This window comes from Nelumbo lutea, chromosome 5 (genome assembly GCF_056320005.1).
Source record: "Nelumbo lutea isolate HS-2025 chromosome 5, American lotus-T2T, whole genome shotgun sequence".
NCBI classification, from domain to species: Eukaryota; Viridiplantae; Streptophyta; class Magnoliopsida; order Proteales; family Nelumbonaceae; genus Nelumbo; species Nelumbo lutea.
The window spans coordinates 24515780-24534795 of record NC_142688.1 but is presented as its reverse complement, the minus strand read 5'-3'; the positions used below and the strand labels follow the sequence as shown (position 1 = coordinate 24534795).

Genomic DNA, 19016 nt, shown 5'->3' with positions numbered 1-19016 from the left:
TTTATTCAACAAAAAAAAGCAAAAGCAAGCAAAAAATAAAAAATAAATAAAATAAATAGTTTTAGTAAAAATTGTGTACTTAAATTTTAAACTAAATGTTTTAAAAAAGCCTATTAGTTCGAATTAAAAATCCTATCAATAAACTACTTATTTTACCTTTTCACAAAAAATTAAAATACATGAACATAACATATAAAATGTGTTCAGGCATGTTAAACTTCCAATCTCTTTATTTCTTCCCTAATCCCATTACCCTAATTCTATAAGCCACTTTGTACTGAGCCCCTTGAGGCAAGCCCAATTATGTCCATCTAGGGTCTTAAATTCTTATTCCATACATAAAAGATAGGGTTTTAATTTTTAATTATAGTTCTTTATATTTAAAAAAAAAATATATCTTGTATTAAGTACAAATGAACAACATTAGTAAACAAGTGGCCTTGCTGAAAAAAAGCAAAAAGCACAAAATTTAACTAAGTGAATGCCTGGGCTGAGGCGCAAGATGCACCGAGTACATGCCTTTTTAAGGGAGTTACGCCTGGGCCACCTTGAAATGCACCTCACCTGTTCGCTTAGGCACACCTTTTAAATCACTTGGCCTAGAGGCTATGTACTGTAGAATGCTTAGAAGCATAAATGAAATCAAGGGTCATTACCTGATTTTTTGGATAAATGAAAATGCATACAATGAAGATAGAGACCAGACCAAACGATAACAGAAAAAAAAAAAAAAACTAAATAAAGCCTAACAATAAAAAGAGGGGAAAAAAAAGGCACAACACATACGACTCATAAAGGCACTGCCACGGAGCTCCACCATATTTATACTCCAACATTAATGCATCAAGCCAATTGGAAGGATTCCTGAATCAGGTGTATGGGATTGTAAAGCCCATTGATGATGTGCTACTGAGTTTCCTTCTCTTAGACCTGTTCATGGGCCAGGTAATATGGGTGTTCATTATATGGTCTAGACCGTCAAACTGCACCAAGCCAAACCAAAATTGTTGGTTTGGTCTGGTTTTCAAAATTTTAGAAACCAAACCATACCATAAACCGTTTTAAACCAAATTATTAATAATATATTTATTAATTCATATTACATATGATACATATGGTTAGACATATGTATGTATTCATCTAACATTTCATACATTATTGATGCTTGTTTCAATTTTTAACTTGTAATTTGATGTCCAAGGAGTTGTTTATGTTTGAGAAAGTGTGGATGTAATTTATATAATAGTAATAGGTGGTACTTGTTGACATTTCAATTTGATATTTGAGTTGTTATTTATGTAGGTATGCATCTTATTTCAGCTTTCTAATTGGGTTAAGCCCAATAGAATCACCCAAATTGTATTAGAAACCAGACCAAACCATTCTATAACAGTTTGGTCTGGTTTGGTTTGAGAATTTCTCAAACTGTAATTTACTGGTCTGGTCTGAGATCTCTAAACCGAACCAAACTGGACTGTGAACACCCCTACTGGGTAGCCCCAGCAAATTCTTTATTGGGCTTGGACAAAGTTTTATGTGCACGGGGTTGGGCTTTCTCAAATAAGCCTGGCTCGATAGTATAATATAATATATAATATATTGTTAATAATATGTACATGTCCAGATTGGGATTCGGGCTTTATATAAGGGTTGGGTTCAGGCTTGGTCATTTTCTCTTAATAAAGAGGGAAAGCCCGACCCAAACCTAGCCTGGCCTGGCCTATGAACAGGTCTACCTTCTCTGCCTATAAAAACAAAACAGTAGTTGATATCTTTAGCGACAAAAAGAATATCCTTGAGGATGAGAAAACTTTAATTGGAGCATTCCTCCCATCTTTTAACAAAGCAGCTACCAATTCTTTGCAGTAGTATATCATCACAATATTATTCATATTTAGGGACCTTGCTAGCAGAATGCCTTTTTTGATTGTTCATGCTTCAACCATTTGAGGAGAATAGATGACAGTATGACACATAAAGGCTGATATGGGAAACCAATTGAGAGGTTGGCAGGTAGGAAGAAATTAGGTTGTGGTGACTCATTTGCAACTTGCTGATGATATAATCATTTTTTGTGAGGACTATTCGGAATCCAGCTTAAGACATTTGAAGGTGGATTGTTTCCAGAGAACCTTAAGTTTAAAAATTAATTGGGAAAAGAGCTGTGTGGCAGGTGTGAATTTGGGAGAGGAAGAAGTTTGCTTGTTATCTGGAATTCTAGGCTGTGAGGTAAAGAATTGGCCTCTAGATTATCTTGGCATGCCTTTTGGTTGGGGGGGGGATTCAAGAGTAGATAGCTTTTGGAAACCAATAATAGAAAGATTTGCAAGGAAGTTAGCCATGTGGAAAAGGAACTACATTTCTATAGGGGGAACAATCACCTTGATGAGATCCACTGGTGGGTGTCGAATCCAACCAAAGATAAATGTCCTTTTCAATTTAAATATTTGTATATAGTGGTGAGCAAGGTCGTCTCCACAGGGATTGGGTGGATTTATTTCCATGTAAACAAAGTAGGGGGTTGTAAAGATAAGGAAAATAAGATGAAATAAAAGAAAACAACAGAAAGCAAGGATCAAATCGATGGGAGATAATTTCTGGTTGAAGGGACAAGTTCAGCTTTAATTCTTATCATTGATCCTCGATGCAAGGATAAATTCATATGTTTACGAATAAATTGGTTATAGCCATTAACAAGCTCTAACAGCCAGCCTCTACTCGTATTATTCAACAACCAAAACAAGCTCTTTGATTGCTTCTCTTATTAATAGACAGTCCTAAACAAGTTCTTAGGATTTAATCTATTAATAGCATTAAGAGGGGAGAGACCCAATTCTGGTTAGCGATCTCACAAGCTCGGACCGTTTAAACCAGATCATACATTTTCCTAGCATAGATCGAAAACTTTTTTGCAGTCAATTTCTGTTAGTTGCCACCATGATCAAACCTACCAATCATATACGAAACTGGAGGTTCAATCAGCCATAGATTATTCTCATTGAATGAGCAAGGGCGCCTTCTTGCTTAATCAATAAAAATAATCTTCACAATTAATCGCAGAAAACATATGAATACCCATAAACAATGAACTAAAATAAAAATCAATTAGATCTCACAATGTTTATAGAATCAAAGCTTCCCTAACCCTTCAACCAGAAATTAAAACCTTACAGGCACTTCATGATGAAATCACAACTTCCAGATGAGAGGGAGCAAATTCTGCTTCTTCCTCCTTGGTTGTTGATTGCTCTTCTTGAAGGCTGAAGCTCTCTTGGAGGATTTGATGATCCCCGTGGGTTCTAGTTCGCTCCCTTTATATAGACTTAGGAGGGAGCTGTCTCCCGGTCCTCTAAGGAGTTCTTTCCCCATTGGGAGTTCAGTTTTCTAATAGATAATGCCTAGATTAGATCTAATCTACTCCTATCTCTTAACTGGTAATCTAAATCTCTTTTATCTTTCTAGAAATACAATAGAAAATTGAATCTGATAGGACTCTTTGATGTTTCTTATTCTTGCATTCGTATTGGGCTTCTTCAACGAATTGGACTGCTGCAAGGCTTCTCTGCGAACTGGGTTTCAGCTGCGAACTGGGCTTCTCTACGAATTCGCTTAGAATTCGGGCCCGATTTTGACCTTGACGCTGTCTGAATCTATCAAAACTCAAAACATGAAAGTTGTAGAGTTTTTCCTTATCTTTCCAATGCATCTTGAATCATCTCAATCGGAGTATGGATGGGAGAGTTATGCCCAAATTATCACGCAGCGCCGAAACTGTGCAAAATTACCCGATTAGCCTTGTTTTTCACCCTACGCCTTCTTTCATGCCCTAAATCGAAATACAAGAATAGTGAGTCCAATTAGGTACTAATTAAGTATAAAATACTGAATATTGAGGGATACAAATATGATAACTTTTATTCTCATCATCCACACTAGCCAATTTTCCCACCTATTACTTGTCCACCTTTAGAGTCCTAGTAAAAATTGCAAGGCAACTGGAAAAAATAATGAGGTACTTCTTATGGGAACCGGGAGATGAACAGAAAGACCACCTGGTAAAATGGGAACAAGTGTGTAAAACCAAGGATCAAGGAGGACTAGGTCTAGGGAATCTGGTTAATAGAAATACAGCTCTCCTAGGAAAATGGCTTTGGAGGTTTCCCCTAGAAGGCTACAAATTATGGCACAAGGTCATTGGTATCATCAATGGTGTAGCAGACAACGGCTGGAGTGCAAAACTAGCACCTCAGGCAGCTTCAAACTCCCCTTGGAAAGAAATTTTTGAGGTACTTCCCTTCTTAATTTTCTCCGTTGTGATGTGAGATGTGGAAAGGTCCTTTTTTGGGAACAGCAGCTTCCCAACTTCCCTTGAAACTGCCATACTTTGACAACCTAATACATTGGCAGTTTGCAGAAAATATTTATTGCCTCCACTCTCAGTCACTTCTCCATAGCTTGGAAATTTTGTCAGCAAAGTTGTCTTCATCAGCTGATAAGTCTTGCACACGTTTGAGATGATATGTAGAGGGTCAGGAACAGATTCATAAAAGGCCTATACTGTCATTTCTGGATTCCATATTTGCATTGCAAATTCTGAGACTTAGGATATAATTTTTCTTGCCAATTTCCTCTCTATTGAGACAGGAACACAGGTTGTAGGGAGAGGTGGATTGATATGTATTGTGGGACTTAACAGTGTGGGCCTCAGCCCATTTATGTTATGTCTTTCTATTTATTGTTGGGCCATACTTCTGTTATTAAGTGTTAATGGGCCTGGGCTTGTTTATTTTAAGTTACACTACCTCTTACTAATGGGGGGTAAAGTTGTAATCTTATGTTTTTTAATGTTGCCCTAATATAAATATTAGTTTGAAGGGCTGGTTATAGGACTGCCACCCTATTCTAAATCTCTCTCCTTCTTCTCCTTCTTCTTCTTCTTCTTCTTCTTCTTCTTCGTCTTCTTCGTCTTCTTCATGGTATCAGAGCATTAAGCCGATCTCATTCTGCTTGCCTATCTTCTTCACATCACCTTTCTTCTTTAAGTTCTCTTTTTTATTATTGGAGTAACAAGGAGTTTTACTGCTGGTTGTGGTTAGCTGAAGCTTTTTAAGGGTTTTGTCCTTGGAAAACTCCAAGGAGACCCAAAATAGTTGCTGATATGCCCAGGTAGGGCAAGATACTGTGGAGTAGTCGTATGGACTACTAGAAAGACCTATTCAACAGGTCTAGCTACTGGACTGCTAGTAGTATCAGTCCAGGAGATTAGTATACAGTCCAGCCAAGCTTGTTTGCGAAGTTTGTGTAAAGGGAAGTGCTGTTAGACCTATTCTACTTGCTAAATATCAGATTTTTGTGAGTTCATAATGTCTTCCAGCACGAGTGAGGTCTCCTCTAGAGGTTCTAGGACCGTTGACAGTGTTAGTAATGTGAAGCTATGGTACAGATTACTAATGTGTAGCTAGATGAATACAAATATAGGGAATGAGTCATTTCAGCAAGATGGTTCATAGTGAGCCATGAACTATAAGGTTACATTGATGGGAAGATTAAGGAGCCCAAGGAAGATGAACCAAGTTATAGGACTTGGTGTAGGGAAAATGCAACTATAATATCATGGTTGACGACTTCTATGACTCACAAAATTGTGAGGACTGTTCAGCATTATACAATAGCCCACAAAATTGCGAGGACTGTTCAACTAGAAATTTTTTTATAAGATCATTAATCAAGCCTTCCACATGCTTGCTTGTGGATGGTCCGATGAGCCATTTTCTTGACAATTTGTCTGCTTATCCACTAATAAAAAAGTCGCAAAAGAGTAGGGTATCCTACTCTGAAGACATGAGGAAGACTGAAGAGAAACCATTTTTTATTTTGATAAATTGAAGAGAAACCATTACAAATATTAAATAATAGAATTTGACATGCTATTTATTTATTAGTGAAATTGTAATACAAGATATATGAGAATAATCAATTATCATACTATTAAATGTAACGATAACAAAGTTTAAGGGAAAATATATAAAAATTCTAGGGGGGATAATAATTAGAATGCTATTCCATGGGATGGGGAAAACTGTCTTCAAAAAATCAAGATGCAACTAATCACCTCATCCCACTTTTTGTTTTAAGGTAACTAAACAGATGTGGGAATAGATTTAATTTTCATCAGTATCTGTGGTTCAAACTATATTATTGCTTGCATGTTTAGCAAAGAAAAACCATATTATTTTGGTTTCTTTCCCCATTTCTATCAAAGCATTCAATTTCAGGGTTGTATGTATTACTCTTTTGACGTGTTCATACTCTGACTTCCTTGCAGTGGACACCCCCTAATGTTAGTGTGCCTTTGTTGAATTTAGTTGATAATATTTTTCAGCTAAAGAGAAGGGGTTGGCTAAGGTGAGTTAGTACAGACCTCATTTAAGTAGTGCTTTAGTTGTCATTTTTTAAATTCAGCATTAAGAAAATTATAGTGAAGGACTGTAGGATACTAAGATTTGTGTTTAGAAATGTGCATATTTTCTCATAAGCAATGCTGTGCACCCAATAATTTTCTTTTTTAGGAACTCTGTTCTTTTCACCAGTCATATAGGTTGAAAAACATTGACTGCCAGCACTGCCATTGAGTGCTACATAACATACAATCATGTTACATTCTTCTTTACTTACCATGATTTATTAACCCTGCATGTGCTTATAACTTTCCACAGAAGACAGGTCCTATGGATTTCAAAGCAAATTCTACAGTTGATGATGGAAGATTCTATTGATGACTGGCTCTTGAGGCAAATTTATTGGCTTCGGAGAGATGATGTTATTGCTCAAGGGATTTGTTGGGTCCAAGATGTAAGGACAACCGATTTCTTTCTTTTTTTTATTCCTCTTGAACCACAGCATTAGGTCCAAGATGTAGGGATATTATTGCTCAACGTTTGAAGGTTGAAAGTTGAGCTAAAAATGATTATTTTGTGAACCTAAAGTTTTTAGCTCTGTTGAATCACTTCTGAGGATGGGCTTTGAGCCCCCAAAGAAGTAGGGATGCGAATGGGTCAACTTAAACGGTAAACTGCCTTGACCTGTTTCTATCAGATTGGGTTTTGGTCAAGCAAATCTGTTCTATGTTGAGTTAACTCAAGGCAGATGATCCTAACTGAACCCCACTCATTGGCATCACTAAGTCATAGCTTTCTTTATTTTCCATATTGTTATGGGTGTTTCCAACTTATTGATTTAGATACTTTGGTTATATATTGATATGTAGTCTCTCTTGTTTGAAATAATGACTTTAAATTATGCTTTTTTTTTCCCTTTAAATCATCAGCTTCGTGAATACATAACAGGTAACATATATTTATAGTGAAATATAGACAAAACTGACAAGTAACAGTGACGTTGTAAAAATTGTAGGGCTGTAAACATATCAAATCAAATCAAATTTGGACATGAGACATCAGAAGGTAGCATAGGCTAACCTTCCATGCTGAGCACAATCTTCTTGTAGCATACTACTATTTTATTTAATTTAATAAAATTTGGAAGTAACCAATAAAAAATTGAATTTGAGTTCTGTTTGATGTCTATTGGTTACAACTTAATGATTTGAATTCAGAAATCAGAACCATTGAGACAAAGCTAGGGGTGCAGTTTTTACCTCTGGAAGATTAGTACTCATTTCAATTTTAGATTCATATGGTACAGTTTTTACCAGCCCACCCATTTCAGGAGTGGGTCATATGGGTCAAATGACCCATTAGGGTCAGGAAAAGAGGGCCAGGGTGGGTTGGGTCACGGGTACCCAATGGGTCGTGATGGGTTAGGATTAGTTGGGTCAAGGAGAGGGTCGAGAGAGGTTCAAGGGGAGAGGGTCGAGAGAGAACACTGTTTACCTGCAACTCTACAACTGCAAGCCAGAACAGTCGAAGTGAAATCTGCTACAACTGCAAGCCAGAACAGTCGAAGAGAAATCTGTTCCACCATTGAAGATTAAGCCCTTTTTTTTTTCTTTGTTCCACTGGTCACCAAATCGAGGGCAGGTCAAAAGCTGTTAGGGTTTCAAGCCTCTCGCCATTGAAGTTTTTTCTCAGTTCTGTTCTCATCGCTACTATTTCTCAGAGCTCAATCGAAGCTTTGGATAGGTAAGTCTTTAAACATTTTTCATCGTCTTGAATATCATAGATATTATATTGTGATTGGCATAGTGAAGTAGGAATCACTGTTTTCAATTTTTTGGTATTCTTTGCTATTTTTTTGCAATTCTACAATTTTTTTGTTATTTTCTGCTACTTCTGGTATTTTCTGCTATTTATCTGCAATTTCCTGCTATTTTCTGCATTTTATGTAATTTTCTGGTATTTTCTACATTTTCTGCTATTTCTGAAAATTTCAGCGTTTCTGCTATTTTTCTGCAATTTTCTTTTATTTTCTGCTATTTTTCTGCATTTTTTGTATTTTCTGCTATTTTTTCTATATTTTTTATAATTTTCTGCTACTTCTGAAATTTTCTGCATTTTTTGCTATTTTCTGCAACTTTGTAATATGTTCTGGTACTTTTCTGCAATTTTCTTGTATTTTCCGTATTTCTGCAATTTACTGTTATTTTCTGAAATTTCTGCAATTTTCTATAATTTTCTGCTTTTCCTGCAATTTTCTGTAATTTCTACAATTTTATGCTATTTGTGGTATTTTTCTGTATTTTTTATATTTTGTGCATTTTCTGGTATTTTCTGCATTGTCTACAATTTTCTGTTATTTCCTGATATTTTCTATAATTTCTGCTATTTTCCTGCATTTCCTACAATTTTCTGCATTTTTTGTCAAGTTTCTGCAATTTTCTGCTTTGTTTTGCTATTTTCTGAATTTTTTGCTATTTTCTGGTTTTTTTTTTAATTTTCTACAATTCTTGTGAATTTTCTGCTATTTTTGCAATTTTATACTATATTTTTTTCAAATTTCTACTATTTTTCTGCAATTTCTAGTATTTGTTTTGAAAATTTCTGCTATTTTTTGCATTTTCTGCTATTTCTGGTATTTTCTGCTTTTTTTCTACATTTTCTGCAATTTTCTCGTATTTTTCTGCATTTGCTTGTTTTTTTTGCAATTTTCTGCATTTTTGTGAATTTTTTGCAATGTTTTTTTATTAATTTCTGCATTTTCTGGTATTTTCTATTATTTTGGGTATACAAGACAACCCAACCTATTTATAGCACATGGCAATCTCGGGAGAGTTGTTTCTCTCAAAAAGTTGTTTTTTTGGGTGTACGGCCTGACACGACCCGTTTCTACCATGTGGCATCATTGAGAGGTGTTTCATCAAAAATGTTATTTTCGGGTGCATGGGTCAATCCAACCCGTGTATACCACTTGACAGTCTCGGGAGAATTGATTCTCTAAAAAATTGTTGTTTAGGGTAAACGGGTTGGGTTGACCTGTTTATGTATTTATATACGATGGTAGGTGGGTTAGTATGGGTGAGGGTGGGCAAGGGTCATATGAATGGGTCAAGTGGGTTAATATGGGTGGGTCAGGGTTAGGGTGGGTTATGACTCTTTAACAAACATTGATGATGGGTCATGGTGGGTTGGTGGGTCAAGATGGGTGGGTTGGTATTCAACCCTTATCCAACCCAACCCAACCCACCCATTTGCCACCCCTAGGTAAAGCCAATTTAAAAAGTCAAAAAAGCACTACGAAATTGAGAAAAGGTGATTTTACCTGTACATATACTTGGCTTGTAGAGATTGTAATCAGTCCTACTCTAGATGAGAATAACAAGAGAAAGTTCAGAAAATAGAAGAGAGAGAGAGAGAGAGAGAGAGAGAGAGAGAGAGAGAGAGAGAGAGAGGAGATTTCAGAAAAAAAAGTGGGTTAGATAATGATTGCCGCCCCCCTCAGCTATTTATATCAATGACTTAAAACATGGTAAACTTACAATATTGCCCCTACTATTAACACAAATAAACAACAGCTAAAAGTAACTGAAATAACTAACTTATGAACACTACTAACATGCTTACAGCAACATAAATAGCATGCGACTAACTCTACATTCGCCCTCAAGTTGAGAGTAGATATCAATCATTCCCAACTTGCGTACATTTGTCTCCAACTTGATCTTTGGCACTGCCTTAGTGAAGGGATCAGCAAGCTGCATGTTAGAGGCAATATATGGAAGACACACTTCTTGAGAGGCAACTCTCTCTGATGAAGTGTCGATCCACTTCAATATGCTTAGTTCTGTCATGTCGAATTGGATTATGGGCAATGTTTATAGCGGTTTGAATATCACAGTATAGCATCAAGGGCCTCTCATAAGTAATGCCCAATTCCTCAAATAGGGGTCTCAACCATAATACTTCAACCACACCACACCATTTGCCATAGATCTGTATTCAGCTTCAGCCTTGGAACGAGCAACAACATTTTGCTTCTTGTTTCTCTAAGAGACAAGATTTCCTCCTACATAAGCACAATAACCAGAGGTAGAGCTTCTATCATCAACACACCCAACCCAATCAGCATCTGTGTAGACTTCTATTTTCATGTGACCATTATCTTTGAAGATTATGCCTCTGCTTAGACATCTCTTCAAATAAGCAAGGATCCTCTCAACTGCAATAAGATGAGTGGTTCTGGGGGAATGCATATATTGGCTAATAACACTGACCGCATAAGAAATGTCTGGTCGTGTGAGGCAAAGATAAAGGAGTTTCCCAACCAATTGTTGAAACATAAACTTGTCTTCAAGGGGCCCTCCACCTTCTAAACTTATCTTATGATTTTGTTCAATAGGTGTTTCTGCAGGTTTAACACCTAGCTTCATAGTTTATTCCAAAAGGTCGAGAACATACTTCCTTTGGGAAACAAAAATCCCATGTTTAGATCATGCTACCTCAATGCCCAATATATACCGTAGTTCTCCCAAATCTTTTACCTCAATTTTTTGGTGAAGTAATTACTTAAGAGAGTCGATCTCATGGATATCATTCCCTGTCACCACAATATCATCCAAATATACAGGAAGTAGGGTCAAAGAGGAATTCTTTTTCTTAATATGATTGAGCATTTGAGCTTGAACATAGTCAAATTTTTCAAGGGCCTGTCTAAATCTGTCAAACCATGCCCTTGAAGACTGTTTTAGTTCATATATGGCTTTATTCAACCGGCAAACCTTCTTCCCTGCTTTTGTACTATAAAATCTAGGAGGTAACTCCATATACAACTTTTCTTACAAATCACCATTGAGGAAGGCATTTTGACATTCCTCTAAAACAATGACCATGAGAAATTTGTTGCAATGGATAGTAAAACTCTGATAGTATTCATCTTGGCCACTAGTGCAAAGGTCTTCAAATAGTCTATGCCATATGTCTATGTAAACCCCTTGGCAACTAATCTGGTCTTATATCTTTCAACAGAGCCATCAACATTATGTTTCACTGCAAACATCCATCTGCACCCAACCGGTTTCTTTCCTTTGGGCTGCTCAACTAACTCCCATGTATTGTTCTTTAAAAGAGCATTCATCTCTACCTGCATTGCATCCTTACACTCAAGTACTGACAAGGCTTCCTGCACTGTTCTAGAAATGGGAATAGCAACAATAGAGGCAAAAAGGATTTATAGGATGGAGATAAATGATCATAAGACAAAATTTGGGAAATACAACGGGTTGTAGATGAGGTACGACGCTCCCCTTTACGGACTACAATTGAAAGATGAAGATCATAATGGAGGAGAAGGCTCAACAATGGGAGGTATCTCATCTGTAATGGAAGATAGAGGAATTGTGTTACTTGGTTCTGGAGCCGTAGAGGTAATTGGAGTTGGCTTGGACTACTGATGACCAAAATCAACCTGCCTCCACCACCTGTGATACACCCTTAAATCCTAGTATCTTTGACAACCCTCCTCATTACACTCCCCTTCAGTGATTGGGACAGGTAATGGAATTTCTAATGAACGTGGCCCCATCTCATTACTCTCCCCCTAAGAAGAAACTCTACGGTAATAGGGTACATCCTCGAAGAACATGACATCTATAGAAACAAACTATTTCCCAAAAATAGGTTCGTAGCAGCAATATCCCTTTTGATTTTGTGCATACCCAAGAAAAATACATTTGGAAGCTTGAAGATCATATTTGGAGCGATGAGGCCTAAGAATCTAAACAAAGTAAGTACATCCAAAGGTCTTAAGGGGAATATTAAATAGGTTCTATCAAGATATAATAGGTTAAAAGGAATTTTCATGTCTAGGACCCGTGAAGGAACTCGGCTGATGAGGTATGCAATAGTGTGGATAGCACCCCCCCCAAAAACATGTGGGAGCATTGGAGTTTAGCATAATGCTTCTAGCCACCTCCAATATATGCCTATTTTTCCTCTCAACAACCCCATTTTGCTGAGGTGTATGGGGACAAGTGCTTTGATGGATAACCTCATGGTCAAGGAAGTATGAAGCCAATGGTTTTGCAAAATATTCTTTGGCATTATCGAATATGAAAACTTTGATTTTGACTCCAAATTGGGTCAAAACCATTTGGTGGAAAATCCGTTAGGGTAGGGACCTCATCTCGAGAGCGCATAAGATAAACCCATGAGAAACGAGTGTAATCATCAACAAATAGCAGAAAATATCTATGTTACCCATAGCAGTGATGTGATATGGTTCCCAAACATCAATATGTACAATTTCAAAAGGAATATTACTACTTTTATTGCTCAAAGAATAGGTTGTTCTACGATGCTTTTCAAAGTTCACAACTTTCACATTTTAAACTAGACATTTGAATTGACTCAAACAAATTGGGAAATAAACTCTTCAAAGACCTAAATGACAAATGACCTAACCAATTATGACAAAGCATAACCTGACTCAAACAAATTGCATACCCAAGTCATGACCAAATAGTTCTCCTGAACCCATTTGGCATATAATGGGTCTTCCTTGGCTGGTTTCTTTACATCCCCCATCACATAGCCTAATTTCCCTCTACTCCTAATGTCCATCATAGTTGACTGAGCTAGGGGTGTCCACGGTTTGGTTAACTCAACCATGGACAATTTTTTGTAAACTAAACCGGTCCTATCGGTTTTTCAATTTCTCCAAACCAATACCACCGGTTAACTGGTCCGTCGGTTTTGGTTTTTTGACCGATTTGGTTTTTCGGTTTTTTATATTTATAATATATATTATATAAATATATGTATAATTATATATTATAACTAATAAATGATATAAATATATTATAAATATTATAAAAATATATAATATATTTATAAATAGATTATTATAAATATAATATATGTATATTTATATATATAATGCATATATATTTATATATAATATATAGAAAATATGTGACATATATTTAAGATATATAAAATATACATGTAAATATATATCAGTCGGTTCGGTTAACTGTCAGTTTTTTCTAGGGTAACTGAAAATCGAACCGATTGGTTTGGTTTTTCAATTTTTCATGTACACCCCTAATTATAAATATAATATATGTATATGTTTATATATATAATGCACATATATTTACATATAACATATAGAAAATATGTGACATATATTTAAGATATATATATATATATATATATATACTGGTTGGTTCGGTTAACCGCATTTTCTGGTTTGGTTTTCTCGGTTCGCTTCGGTTTCTCAGTTTTTCATGGGCACCCCTAAACTGAGCCCATTTCAAATAATTTGATCTATCAAATTTGACAGTGGTAATCTGAAAAGTATTTTCAGTCTAGTTTCCAACCCCCAACACACCTTCTCCTTGAGTCTTTAACTCAGTTCCTGTCATCTTTATCAAGAAATTTATCAAAGGAAATCCTTTTTATGCTGAAACAGAAGTAATCATCACTCAGAATTTGTTAACAGCCAACTTAGAATGTTGAAAAAGGTCTAGCAAACACCCAGAAATGTTGAAACAGATCTAATAATCTCCTAAAGATCATTATTAGTCAATCTGGAATGCTAAAACAGACTTAACTGTTACCCAGAAACCAATAACAATCAGAATGCTAGGGTTTAACCAACTACCCAGAAATGTTGAAACAGATCTAATAATCTCCCAAAGATTATTATTAGTCAATCTGGAATGCTAAAAAAGACTTAACTGTTACCCAGAAACCAATAACAATCAGAATGCTGGGGTTTAACCAACTAGAACTGGTCATATGTTTGAAAAAACCCTAAAAAAAGTTCAGAGAAATTAAGAGAAAACCAGCCACTCCTTCCAGATCACTCTAACCAACAAACTGAAACTTAATCAGAAAGGCCTCGCCGCCACTTCCAATCCTTATTTGAACCCTAATCTTGAAATTCTTTCCTTCACTCTGATCCTTCCTGATCAGTGGACACTTTCCAATGCTCTACAACCTCTTGAAATGCTGCTGCACTCAACCAGTGATCTCCAAGAACCAGCCGATGGACTATTCTTGCTAAAACTTCCAACCCTAGGAAGTTCTCATGCAGTCGGCCTGATTAGACTCACATGAGAAACCCTAGGTTGGCTCTGGTACCAACTTGTGTTATAGAGACTGTAATCAGTCTTACTCTAGATGAGAATTCAACAAGAGAAAGTTCAGGAGAGAGAGAGAGAGAGAGAGAGAGAGAGAGAGAGAGAGAGAGAGGAGATTTCAGAAAAAGAGTGTGGGTCAGATAATGATTGTCGCCCCACTCAGCTATTTATATTGACTTAAAACATAGTAAACTTACAATATTGCCCCTACTGTTAACATAAATAAACAGCAGCTAAAAGTAACTGAAATAACTAACTTACTAACACTACTAACATGTTAACAGCAACATAAATAACATGCTAACTAACTCTACACATATTATTGATGGGACTTTAGCAGTTAGGAGATTGGTTGTTTTACATTTGCAAGGTGAGAGAGGTCAATGATTTTTTGCTTAGATACATCATGTAAGTGTCAAAGATGGAAAGGTTTCCGAAAGCGTCCACAGCGAGTAATTCAGTAATTTTTCTTTAGATAGGGCTATGGTATTTATGCGTATAATTTAAATAATGCATGAAAACAGATTTACACATAAGTTTCATCTTACTGTCTATGATATTTAATAGGATTTCTTTTGACAAATTGGCCTGGCTTGTAGAATGTGCACTCATAATAATTATTTCTTGATACATCAAGTCTGATGTTCTAGGAGAAATTAGAAGTTGCTTCCTGGAGCAACAACTTGAAAATTGGAGAGGACATTTGTAAACATCCATCATGATAAAACTCTTTTGATTGTTCAACATAAATGGAGCTAAAGCTCTTGTATGTTTGCTCTAAGTTTTGCCTTTGCCTTTTGTTGTCAGGTTCTCTGGCCTAATGGCACATTTTTTTTGAAATTAGAGAATAATCAAGGTGATATAGAGCCCAATCAGAAACCAGAGCATGGTGCAACCAGTTTGGCTGGCAATAAGTTCTCTAAACCAGGGTCATTTGAACTACAGCTTGAGGCAACTCGCAGAGCTAGTGATGTCAAAAAAATGATCCTTGGTGAGAATCTGAACATTAAACATGAATTTGCTTTTGTTGTTAAGATTTCTGGTAAATGATATTTTCCTTAATGCATCAAGGACATAAAATGATGGTTACTGTATTGTCCATCCTTTTATGCTTGCTTTTTGTTATTTTTGGTCTTAAGTTTGGTTTAACATGACTTGGTCTTGGGAGTTTGTATAATTTTTTTTCGCTCATCTGTTTAGCAAGTTATGAATAAAATCTTTATGTCACAAGAAGCTACCATTTTGCATTTTGTGATAGAAAACAGAACACCTCGGGATATGATGTTAATTATGAGAGTTCTTTCCATGCATAACTTGCTGAACCATTAGAACTGTCACGAGATGCTAGAAGTTTAAAATCCATTGCTTAGTGGGACATTGGTGTACCATCTTTTTCAAAAAAAAATCTTATACTATGCGTTTGAAAATCAGACAAGCTGTTGAACTGGGTTCCTAAATATGAACTGCCTGGAAAGGTGGAATATAACCAAAATCATCTACTCTGGTCAATACCTGGACAAAGCATGGCTGAACCCAGATGCCCTTTTTCTGTACTAAAAAATTTTAAGGTGTATTACTGATGTCACAACTGAAATAGTTGAACTGTGAATTGGAGCACTTCTGGTTGGATGGATTATCCCGTTTTTAATACATCGTTTTGGTTCTATTGGAAGTAGAAGTATGTCATGGAAATATATGGAAACATGGAGATTGGAATAAGGAGGATGCCTTAATGATCATAATTTGTGGCACAGGCAATGATGGTAATAGGAATATTATGGTTACTGTTACCATCAGCAAAAAAACACAAGATTTTTTTTTGCGAGTCCATTACACTAGATGAAGCATGTACCGTCTAGGTTTTCTAAAGATATTGTTGTTGCAGTGATCAATTGTTGTCTTCTTTTCTCGTTCTTTTTGAATTACTGCCTAGACAACTATAATGCATGCATATTCATTTTTTTATCCATTCACATGCACATTCTTCCTCTGTTTCTCATTTTCACACCCACAATCAGTTGAATTCAAGTCCTCTCATGTCAATTGTTTTCTTCTTTTCCTGTTCTTTTTGAATTAGTGCCTAGACAATTATAATGCCTGAATATGCATTTTTTATCCACTCACCATGGACATTCATCTGTTTCTCATTTTCACACCCACAATCAGTTTATTGCAACTCCTCTTATGCCCAAAACATTGATGTCATGGATAGAAAATTAAATAAGGCCCATGATTACTTGATTAGGTGCCCTCCAATACTGATAGTCTGACAGTTAAGATGATATTTCATCTGGTATGCTTTTACTTAACATTCTTGGAATTTCATTAAAATTTGCTATGTTTTTGTTAATTTCTTCAATCCTACAATTTCATTGGAAATATATCTACTTGTTCCCCTTTCCCTCCCACGTTGCCCTCCAGTGTCTAGTCTTTGCTTTGGCAAGAAGCTATACTATTACAAGACAAAACTAACAGAAACGTGTTGATGTCAGGTGGAGCTCCAACTGCCTTAGTCAGCTTGATAGGACATAAACAGTATCGACGCTGTGCAAAGGACATTTATTATTTCCTTCAGGTAAACCTTTGATGAAATTGTGCACCATGTTTAATCCTAACCTAAATTTCCATTGTCATATTTTATTCTTTCCTTCATTTTTTATATCAAAGATCATGCTTTGGTTTTGTTGTGTACTACAGTCTACCATCTGTGTTAAGCAACTTGCATATGGGATGTTGGAACTACTGCTCATTTCAGTCTTTCCTGAGTTGCGTGATCTTGTTATGGATGTACATAAGAGCATGCATGTTGAACCAGCATAGGAACCTCAAGAATAAGCGGCAAAACCTTTAGCTTCTAAGAATGTGCTCTCTTTTCTTTTGTAAGTGGTCAGATGCTCAGAGCAGCAAAACATCTACAATTATGATGATACTCGTGCTTGGGTTATCCTATTTTGTACATTCTGAAATGGGGGGGGGGGGGGGAGTTCGGAATCTTCTTGCTTGATGACTGAAATTCTTTTTTGAGCGTTGGGGAGGTGCCCTGTATCTCTCTAATTCAAACTGTACAGATTGTATATTTAGTCTCTGTATAGTTCATAGTGGTCTATAACCACTTCAACCAACACACGCAATCATTCTTTAGCTGAGACTTTTTACACTGGAATTCAATTACGTAATCAAAGGTTTTCTTTGGTTTTCTACCTGTAATGCATGTAGAACTCTGGCATTTCATAATTATTCTGAACCGATATTTTGTTTGTCCCATCTACAGCAATATTTCAAGTCACCCATTGTTTCCTTGACCGCTTCTACATGGTACCTACTTTATCACATTATCTGTAGAGTTGATTAGTTGATTGAGCATGCTAAGCATTCATTTTTAATTTTTTGTGGGAACTTGTTCCCTTGATAAGAATGATAACCATATAAATTGACGAGGCCCTCGTGCTTATGACGATCTTACTTTATTGTAAACACAATGGGTGGTTAGTTTTGTTTTGAAATCCTCCAGAGTTTGGGAATTGGGATGCACATACAGTCTGGGTGTTTTGTCCGCATGCACCCGGCTTTTGCATTTCTGTGATTTGTTAGCAACGATTAATAAATTCTCTGGTTTCAATTAGCAAAAAGCAACAATCGAAGATAATCAGATTTATACAGACTGAAATTTGGTACACGAGAAGACATTGCATATTGGCATGAAGCGTACTGATCCACCGTGTCTATAGCACGATTACACGATGGAGGTAAAGGTATCTGCTCTTTAAAAATGGGCTGTAACTTGTATAGAAAACTAGACTTAGCAAAGGATGTCAATGGGTTGGGTTAAACGGTAAATTCATCTTTTTGATTCTTTGATGTGAGCCAGGTTTGGGCTTTGGTTGACCTGCCCTGTCAGGTCATGATACCCTTGCTAATATTTTTGTAACTTTTTGACTTCGAACTCCATATTCTTAAAATTTAAGATTTTTTTATATATTATGATTTTGGTTTTCTTTTTTTTTTTTTAATGAAAAAATGATACTTATGAATCTATAAAACAAATTTCTAACTTAAATTAATGGCTTTTAGGATTTCAAAATGTGTTAAAAATATAATTGGAATGCTATCGGATTAGACCCGTTCAAATTGAGACATTGGAGGGTTGGGTTAGGGATGAGGCAAACCCGTGTCGAACCCAACGTATTGAAATATATAAGAGGGACATTCCTGAGGGTTCACATCTGCACCCCATAAGTGCCTGAGAGATGCTCCCTATACACGGTTGGGATGTGCTGTGGGGTGCAGATGTGAATTCCATTCCTGATGTCAGGTTGGATGCCATGTGCACAGACTTTTTGCTTGGATCCCTACAACCAACCAAAGAAGTTAACGAGCCTGTTGGCACCTTCCAAAAGTTAGGCAAATTCTATATAACTTAATTCAGATTTCATCCTCACAAAATCCGTTCTATGTATTTCATTCTCACAGTTCTTGC

The 19016-nt window shown here is 36.2% G+C and overlaps 1 protein-coding gene across 4 annotated transcripts in view; it reads left to right on the top strand.

Annotated features, from left to right (window-relative positions):
• Nucleotides 1-17746, top strand: part of LOC148851065 (uncharacterized) — a 46248-nt gene extending 28502 nt beyond the window's left edge. For 3 of the 4 annotated variants that reach the window (XM_088947619.1, XM_088947620.1, XM_088947621.1), the window contains exons 11-15: nucleotides 6326-6405; nucleotides 6717-6852; nucleotides 15347-15530; nucleotides 17032-17114; nucleotides 17237-17746. In XM_088947619.1, the coding sequence (XP_088803745.1) occupies nucleotides 6326-6405; nucleotides 6717-6852; nucleotides 15347-15530; nucleotides 17032-17114; nucleotides 17237-17359 (606 nt within the window). In that variant the 3' untranslated portion in view covers nucleotides 17360-17746. The remainder of the gene's footprint in view (nucleotides 1-6325; nucleotides 6406-6716; nucleotides 6853-15346; nucleotides 15531-17031; nucleotides 17115-17236) is intronic. The other variant, XR_016099874.1, reaches the window with a different exon arrangement.
• Nucleotides 17747-19016: the final 1270 nt, after the last annotated feature.